Raw genomic sequence first — 9,742 nt, forward strand, 5'->3', positions numbered from 1 at the left:
CACACACACACACACACACACACACACACACACACACGTCCAGCATAGTAAAATGACTAGTACCACCAGAAATGTAATGTAAATCAACAATAGGAGTGATAGTGGCAGGGGTTGTGGTCAGTGACTGAGCGTGCTTACTGTGTGTGTATGGCTTGGGTTTGTTATCTAGCACCAAACAGAAAGAGTGTGGGGGCCTAGAGAATATGAATACTAAGTCAGTATGTGGAGGAAATCATGTGAGATAAGTAGGGAATGGAATACACAATAATTTGCAAAAGTCATAGAGAGTCTGTTAACTGAAGTATGCACAGTGTCTCTACTCAGAAAGAACCCTGCCTGCTTGTAAGAAGTTCCTTCTGTGGGTCTTTAAAAACAATTTTGTATATTGATGATGCATTTTGCATCTAAAACAGGTTTATTATGGAACCTGGATCTGTGTAACAAGAAATACTGGGCACGGAATTCCATCCTTCAGATCCCATGGCAGTTAAGGGCTTTTGGCTTTCCCATTACTTTATCAAAGTTAAGAAAAGCTCTTCCTAGATGAACGCTAGATGTAATTCTGTATCTGTGATGCTCAGTTTTCTCTTCTTTAAAATTAGGATGGGGGGGGGGTCTGGAGAGATGGCTCAGCGGTTAAGAACACTGACTGCTCTTCTGAAGGTCCTGAGTTCAAATCCAAGCAACCACATAGTGGCTCACAATCATCCGTAATGAGATCTGATGCCCTCTTCTGGTGTGTCTGAAGATAGCTACAGTGTACTTATATATAATAAATAAATAAATCTTTGGGGCCAAGTGGCCTGGAGCGAGGGGCCGGAGAGAGAAGAAAACGTGTCTGAAGACAGCTACAGTGTACTTACTTATAATAAATAAAGAAATCTTTAAAAAAATAAAAAAAATTAGGATAGGGAATGTCTGTAAGCAGCAAGGAGAGGGTATACCAGGAAGCTCTCTGCTCTGAGTAGTGAGCCCTCTTTTGGAACACATATTCTGTCCTTTCCAGGGACTCTCTGTGGGAGTGGAGTGCTTCATTCTGTTCTAGAAGAATTGTGCAAAGCCAGGGACGTAGATAACTTTGTGCTTTGAAAACAGAAAGTTTGAAAGAGGCGAAGAAACTCAGGGGTGGGGTGGGGTGGAGAGTGACAGACTGATCATTACCTTCATGTTGCAGGTCATTTAATGAAGCAGCGCTGAGATAGTGTTTGTCCACATCCTGATAGATAGTTTGGTTGAGGGAATCATTCATGACAAACTTCTGCCTGACGAGCTTTATCAGTTTGTATCTCAAATCACTCTGGTAGGTGTAAGGTGCTGATCTGGGTTGGATGGTCTCTAAAATCATTACCAGAAGTTCAGGTTATTGCCTAATTAGAAACATAGATGACATACACATGCCAGTACAAGCATAAGACATGCTCTGAGAGGGACTGTAAGGTAGCTAATCCAAGTGGAACACCAGAGTTGAAACTAGACACCAGAAGGCTTGATCCCACCTGGGGGTTGTACTATTGGTTTTTCTTTTGTAAATCCATCATTTAAGAGTTTTATTTTACTTTTTAAAAGAAAGTTTTTGAGAAATGTTAACATTTTTGTTAGCCATTTTTGTTTGTTTGTTTCTTTTTTTTTCTACAGGGTCTCATTATGGAGCCCTGGCTGGCTTGGGATTCACTTGATAGATAAGAATAGACTTGAACTCACAAAGATTCTCCTGCATCTGATTCCCACTGGGTTTAAAAGTATGACCCACCATGCTTGGCCCTGTTAGCAAGTTTCCAAGTGACAAGGAAGACTACCAGTATTCTCAATCTATATTTTCAGATGAGTATATGCTGAGATAAAAGTAAATATGCTAAAAACTGCATATCACAATATGTCACCATTATCTATAAATAATACATATGTCACATACACACATATACATATAGATATGATTAAAGGTACAGGTCTACCTTGGAAAGTAGATTTATAAGTAGCTTCACTAATCTCCAGGTTCTGACTAATTTCACCCCTAGCGTGCTGTTCTAAGGAAGTGGATGGTGACAGAAATTGACATAGGTAGTCACTGTTACCCCAGTGCTGAAAAGTGTCCTCTGAAAAATGTCTGTAATATAGTAAATGAAAAAAGCTGGCTATGGGATTGTGTGAAGTATTCCACAACAGCATGGGACATGTTTGCTCCCCTGTGCACCTGTATGCAGAAAAAACTTTAAGGAAACATTCTATGCTGTTGGTAGGGTTAAAATCTGGGTGACAAAAGTGGACCTAATATTTTCTCTTACACTTTATTTTAAAATATTCTAGGCAGAGAGGTATAGTTGTCTAGGTTTTATATTAACTTGAGTACTTGGTCCATGTTTCCTGTAGAGGAATGTCTAGCAAAGATATGAAAGAAAAATGTAGGGTTCTCATAGAGTGGGTTGAATTAACTGTGAGGGCTTCCCGCTTAGAGACTGAGTCTCCCCCCCCCCCCGTATGTAAAAGGAGAGTGGAAGGTTGTTTTGGAGCTTAGAGAGAGTGAAACCATTAATAAATTAGTGTTACAGCATTTACAAAGGCAATGGGAGTAGTAACAATGGTTGATGGTTCTTGGGTGGTGACGTCACACTAGGCATACTTGTAGTCTGAATGTTTTGAAGTACGGGCTTATTTAATCTTTACAGGAACCCAGTGAGGTGTAAGCCTTGGTCATCTCTACTCACAGTATGGGGAACTGAAGCCCAGAGAGATTAAGGAACATGACTAAGGTGGCAGCAGCTAGCAGAGGTCATGAGCCAATGAACCATGGCTGCTTTCTCTCCAACAGGAGACCTTTACATGACCTTTGCAGTATAGCCAAGAAGGAGTCCTTGAGCAAGTGTTTGGAAACAGGCTGCTACTGACCTTCCCCCATAGCTATTGAGCTAACATTTGGTTGTTATTTTGGTCCCAGGCTTTATTTTCTTTCCACTCCATTCTCACCACTTACTTAAACTGAAAACTTTGATCGCATGTTTTACCCCTCACCTTCCAGACCATGGGTTAAGGCCTCCAGGTCATCTTCAGAGAAGGTCTCACTGAAACTCAGCCGTCTCTTCTTCAGAATCTTCCCGTTGCTTGATGTTGCTGACACTGTCACCCGGCTCTCCTTGAAGGTGAAGTTGGACATCTTTGATGTTTCAGAGGTTCTCAGAGATACAAACTGATCTGTGTAAGTCTCATGAAGTGAGCCATAGTTTGTATCATAGAAGGATTTCTGTGAGGAGGGAAAGTGGAACCTGAGAGGCTATCCATGCCCTTGAGAGGAGATTCTTCAGTAGGATCTGTAGCCTGCAGGCTCAGTGAGAGTAGTCCCCATTGTGCTTCCTCCCTCCCACCCTCCCTCCTATGCATCCTCCCACTGTCCTTCCTTCCTTCCTTCCTTCCTTCCTTCCTTCCTTCCTTCCTTCCTTCCTTCCTTCTTTCCCCACTGCATTCCTTCCTTTTCCTTGCTTGGATTTCCCTGAAAGCATGTGATTTTTTTTTTTTTTTTGGAGAGGAAAGTATTTTTACCCATCTTTAGGCTCAAAAATAAAACATTTTAATGAAATAGATTAATATGCAACCCTGGTAAGTCAGATCCTTCCATTAAGAGGTCTAACATCTACTTGAGAGTACTCAAAATATTTTAGAAAATACATTTGGCCCTCTGTTTTGCCTGCTTGCATCCTCTAATTCAATCAATCTTAAGATTCAAAATATTTTCTAGAAATAAATGACATCTATACTGAACATGTACATTTTTTATTCCCTAAATAATCTAATCATTGCTTCATAAGCATAAGAATTATTTCCATAGCATCTGTGTTGTGGCAGGTATTGTTAGGTCATCTAGATATGATTTAAAGTCATTTGAGAATGCGTACATGCTTGGGACTTGAGCATCTGCAGAAGGTGCTCCCATGCATGCCTTTAGTATGGCTGTTCTTCTGAAAGCAGCTTTTAAAGCTAGTATTACAGATACACAAAATGACATAACGTGGTAAGTGTGTGTAACATATTTACTTTCTCTTGGCTAGGCTCCTCTACCTCAGCTCCGTGGGCTATCCGATTATCTCCAGCCTCTGGTCTGTTAGGGGACAGACCCCAGGTGAGGTGGGATCCGGTTATCTCCAGCCTCTGGTCAGTTAGGGGAGAAACCCCAGGTGAGGTGGGCTGAAGCAACCAGCTAGGGAGGACAAAATTAACATTTTGAAGGAGCCTAGCCCAGTTCTTAGGGCTTCAGATAGTTCTCTGTTATGAAAGAGCCAATGAACATGAAGAATGCCAGTTAACTACTAGTATGAAGAAGCAAGTGGTCTCATTTATAAAGAGTAAATGTATTTATACTTCTACTGAGGGTAAGACACAAGTATGTACTACTCAATTCTCATTGGGCTTCTTTTCTGGTAGGGGAACTAGTGTGGGCAAAAAGGAAGAAAAAAGATAACCCAGATGAATAAGAATGCTAATCATGTACTTACCTGATTCAGCGAGAGATGGTCAATGGCAGAACTGTAGTCTTCATTTTCACTGTCAAAAAAACATATAATGAGACTGTATTTTTATCCATTACTTTACTGTGGTCAGTGGGTGTCATATCTTAACAGCCACATTAACTTTGGGTAACACATACAGCATTCCTAAAACCTGACTTAGGCATAGGCACCATTGAGTTCAAACGGTAAAACACATTAATGACTTTTAGTGGATCTCTAAGAGCTAATCCATCATCCTTAGGAGAACTTGGTTCCTGTTAGGATGAGAATAAGCTCTATAGTAACTGAGTACATAAACATACACACACACAAACACACACACACACACACACACACACACACATGATCATTACTCTTTGAAAAGTTAGAGACTTCTGTACATTCATGTCTACTACACACATAGTAATTCATTTGTCACTAACCTGAAATTAGTAATTATTAGAACAGCTTTGTGCTCTATAAAAATCAGGCATGACTAATAAATCAGAGCCTTAACTGAACTTCAGGGAAGATTTAATTAAGCTCTTCAAAAGAAGAGAAAAGCTTTTGATGTACCACAGGTATACTTTGTCATATGCGGCTCCCATGTACTCACTAAAACAGATTTAATATTTAATATTTTGTAGCCTTGTTAGCATTAACATTAATTGTAAACAACAAGAACATCATAGTAGTTAAAAATGTTCTAGAGTTCCAGCTCTCTGCTCTTTTGTCGTTTGTCTCAGGGTAAAGTGACTGTGAGTGTGAATTCGTGTGCCCAAGGGCTGTTTCCTCCTGGTGACTGGGAACAGGATCTACTGAGAACGGATTCTCTCTCCATCAGCTCATTAAAACCCACTGCTGACTCAGAACACACAAACTCTTTGGAGTGCCAAAGTTGGTGTTGATATAAAATTATGTAGGATTCAGTATACCGCAAAAATATTTTCTACAATTTCCATGTTTTCCTGCCAATGAAATATTTTTTTAGCACAATGGATGCTTGGTGCTCCTAGGTCTTCTCTGTCCTGTAGGCTGTAGGACTTCAGGATTAGTGTATACCTCCATATTCTCTACTAGCCTATCCCTGGCTAGTCACATTATTTCTTAGTTAGATTCAAAAGAACCTTGAGCCCCTTATTGAATAAAAAAAGGAAGACTGTGTTTCTTACCTATAACAGTTCTTTAGGTCTTCAAACAAGTCAGGAACTTTGGCCATCTTGATTTCTGTAGGAGAACACCAGTAGCTGTCAGCTCAGTCCACCTCTAAACCCCGTGCTTGCAAGGGCAATGACCCTACTTTGCTCTTGAGAAATTACAATGAGTGACTTATCACATGCCCAGAATTTCCTCTATTCTTCTCTGTACTCCCTTACATTATTTCTGTATGCTTCTATCTCCTCCACTAGCCTGTACTTTTGTTTTAGAATGTTTTCTCTACCCTGATATTCTTTGTGTCCAGTCTATTGCATCACACATAGTAGGCATTTAATAGGTGAATAGATTAAGGACAAAATTAAAATCACCAGAGTGAGGTGTCTGCTTTACATAGAGGCAAGGGAGACACAGAATGGGAACTTGATGGCCTCTCTCATTTTTGTCAGTAGAGACATCCAATCTCCAGAAAAAGATTGGACTTTGCTGGTAGACTCCCTCACATGAATCTTGTTCAGCTGCTCCCTAAGTTCCTGTCACTAGAAAGAGAATTCTTTTCTTAAATCTCTCATTCCAGCCCCTGTACTAAATTAGAAGACAAGAAAAGAAGAGGAGGAGGAGGAGGAGGAGGAGGAGGAGGAGGAAGAAGAAGAAGAAGAAGAAGAAGAAGAAGAAGAAGAAGAAGAAGAAGAAGAAGAAGAAGAAGANAGGAGGAGGAGGAGGAGGAAGAAGAAGAAGAAGAAGAAGAAGAAGAAGAAGAAGAAGAAGAAGAAGAAGAAGAAGAAGAAGAAGAAGAAGAAGAAGAAACCATAGCCTTACACAAGGTACCTTGAGAGAGGACCGTCAAGGAGCAAACAAAAGACAATTTTCATAGCCTCAGACGTGATAAGGACAATACCTTTGCCGACTCAAGCGCCAATGAGTTGACTCCCTCTCTGCCCTGGAGACTTAAGTCTGAGTCAGGCTTCTCTGTCTTTTATAGTCTTCCTCAAGCAGGTAGGTGTGGCCATGAGTGTGTCATTGGGAATTTACAGGAAACAATTCTGCTTTGTATCTTTCTATGCTCATTCTGCCTGATACTGGCCAGAAGGACAGATTATACACTTGGTAATAATGTTGCTTGCAAAGATTCCATGGGCCATTGACTTGATCTGCCTATTTCTTGCTTACTCCATGTGATTAGAGACATGTAGTCTTTCAAAACGGGAAGAGCGGCAGGAAGCCCACCAGTGGAAGAGGAAGGAAGAAATCCTCAAATCAGAGTGAAAGCCAAACAAGGACAGGAGCTCCATAGCTGTACTTTGTGTTTTGGTCTAATTTGTTTTTTGTGCCCCAGGACTGAATATGGATGGGCAGGATAACTGGCAGCTAAGGCATTTGAGGGAAAATGAGCTTCTTCCCTCCTCTTTGTAGGGGAAAATTTGCTTGAATAAATTATCAGTCTGAGTGTGAAACAATAACCTTATGGTTAAATGTGGAGGAGGTAAAAGTGACACCGGCCCTAAAGATCTGGGTCCTCTTACTCCTTTGGATAATATAAGCACACTTCCTACAGAGATGACAGCTTCAGGAGAGAGTTCCCAGCCTCAGCCTTATGGCAAAGTAACCTTGCCCCACCACCTAAACACAAAGTCTAGTGTACCTCTGGGTAGATCAGAGCTGAGTGCAGACAGGTGCCCACTTTTGGCAGGGACAAAGGCCCAGTCAGGGTAGTGCCTCGGCTCAGGAGTGGAGGCTGTGGGAGAGGAAGGTACGGCTTCTCACATGGAGCAGCACTGCCCGGTCGGTTTTATCAGAGACAGTTTCAGTTCCCAGACGCCAGGCCAGTCTAAGAGGTCGGACACCAGACTCTCAGCAGATCAGTGTTTCAGCTTTTCTAGTTGGCACTGACGCCACGTAACTTTTAAATAAAGGAAGTGGGTGGTAGACAAGGAAAGAAAAATAATGGCAAAGAGAGAAAAGCAAACCATTAAAACATGGGATAAAAACCAAACCAACCCAGAAGCCGTGCGGCGAGGGGTAAAGCAGCTTATGTGCATTGGATCACCCAGTCCCTCTGGCCCTTTTAAAGCACAGAGTGGAGCTCTTCAGATGTTCATTGCTTCTATTGCATGTGTAATCTCTCCGATTCCAATGCGGCTGTCCCTCCTCATGCTGTATTTACAAACAAAACTCAAAGATGAGTGATCCTAAGTAAAGGCAGTACAAGCCCAGAAGCTGACTGGAACCAAAGCTCGGGTGGGTGTCTCTAAACAGATCTACGAGCAGTGACAGCAGCTAGCTAGCTCCACATCCCCTCTAGGCAACACAGAAATGCTAATCCTGTCATCTTCTGCCTGTCGCATATCTTGTGAGGATAATCACTAAGAAACAATTGCAAGGTGCATTGTGAATGTGGGCTGCTATGGAGATGCAACTAAACATAAAGAATGACACTAATGATGGCCTCAGTCACTCAAGAGCCTGTGGAGTCATCACCAGGATGCCTTAGTTCACAGCAGAAAATAGAAATCTTAGGAAAACAGGGCTTTGAAACCTTCACTGGGGAAGACATTTTTGAGGGAAGGCCACTACATAGGCACCAAAGCCATTTGGTTTCTGAGAACAGTACCCAGCACCTCTTTGGCAATCTGGGAAAGCACCCTTGGTTCTACCGTCTGTAGCAACAGCCAGCCCAGCTCCATCTTCATTCCTGTGCTGTAGAGAATTCCCCAAACAAGAGTTTGGTTGAGAAACAGCCAATTTGGGTTGGTGTATCTCTCAACCTACTCTTTCGTATGGCCTTCTTGGAAGTGGTTTCGAGGGGAAACGATGATGCAGGAGGTTCAGAGAGGGAGAGCCGTAGCATCTAAACCAATCCTTTTAGGGGAGGGAGAGAGGATGGCACTGGGCAGGGCTTTACTGGACCTGATGTGTTTGGCTCAGTGCTTCCTAAATAATTCAGAAATAAATATTATATTCTGTACCCTAGGCTTTGCCAAACATTAACATTTTCCTTTCAGAAGCCACAAAAATTAAGCATGCAAGACAAAATGACATGTGTTGGTAGGTGAGTGGATTTGCTTTGTAAGCCTTGATGTTATGGCTCCAAAAGATCTGTCTGTCTGCCTAGTTCTTTCTCTTCATTCCCTCCATCTCATCCTTCTCTTCTCTTTCTGTCTTTTGTTCTTTTTTGTTTGTTTGTTTTTGTTTTTGTTTTTGAGACAGGGTTTCTCTGTGTAGCCCTGGCTGTCCTGAAACTCACTGTAGACCAGGCTGGCCTTTGCCTGCCTCTGCCTCCCAAGTGCTGGGATTAAAGGCATGTGCCACCACTGCTCAGCATCTGTCTTTTGTTCTTGACAGGGTCTCACTGTGCATCTGAATCTGCTCTCAAAGGCTTGCTCCTTCTGCTTCAGCCTTCTGGGGGCTGGGTTATAGACCTAGCTATGCACCTTCACACTTGTCCTAAGAATCTCAGTGATGCTTTTCACGTGACAATGCCTTAAGGTTAATAGTGTGCTCTCAGTTCAGCCTCCAGCTGCACATACTCATGTGCCATTCCTGTGTCCTTATTCGGCTGAAGACCTTGGAAGAAAGAAATGACCAAGTGAAGGTCACAGAAACCGAAGCTCAGACACAGCCTGAACTTGAAACTTAGATTCTGATTTGATGTCAGATCTCATTTACAGTCTGAATCCTAGAATGCTTTCTCACGTCACTGGCAAGTCTTTGCTGAAATGTATCGACTTTAAGGTACTCTGAGTAATTCTAGGATTTTATAAAAACAAAAGATGGCTGGGGGAGGGGAGAGGGCGGTTGGCTCAGAAGTTACAGGGACTTCCAGAGGAGCAAGAGGACTGGAGTTCAGATACCCACAACCCATATAAATTCTGGGTGGCTATGGCAGTATTAGAAAATAGACTGAGGGAATCTGGAGCAACTGGGATAGCTATATTAATTAATCTGCAAGCTCTGGGTTACATTAAAAGACACTGCCTCAGACAATAAGAGGAATGACTGGGGAAGGTCTCTAATAGCAACCTCAGGCCTCGGTACTCACAGGTATATAAATTGTGTGCACATGTGTTCAAACAATGCACTTACCACAACAAACAAACCAACAAATAACAACC

At 42.1% G+C, this 9,742-nt stretch overlaps 1 protein-coding gene across 1 annotated transcript in view; it reads right to left on the minus strand.

Moving 5' to 3' along the window:
- Il1a (interleukin 1 alpha) overlaps nt 1-6,580 on the minus strand; it is a 10,465-nt gene extending 3,885 nt beyond the window's left edge. The window contains exons 1-5 of the mRNA XM_021194894.2: nt 6,529-6,580; nt 5,648-5,702; nt 4,482-4,530; nt 3,007-3,235; nt 1,162-1,335 (exon numbers count right to left, since the gene is read on the minus strand). Of these exons, the coding sequence (XP_021050553.1) occupies nt 1,162-1,335; nt 3,007-3,235; nt 4,482-4,530; nt 5,648-5,694 (499 nt within the window). The 5' untranslated portion in view covers nt 5,695-5,702; nt 6,529-6,580. The remainder of the gene's footprint in view (nt 1-1,161; nt 1,336-3,006; nt 3,236-4,481; nt 4,531-5,647; nt 5,703-6,528) is intronic.
- Nucleotides 6,581-9,742: the final 3,162 nt, after the last annotated feature.

Source organism: Mus pahari, chromosome 3, assembly GCF_900095145.1.
Source record: "Mus pahari chromosome 3, PAHARI_EIJ_v1.1, whole genome shotgun sequence".
Taxonomy (NCBI): domain Eukaryota; kingdom Metazoa; phylum Chordata; class Mammalia; order Rodentia; family Muridae; genus Mus; species Mus pahari.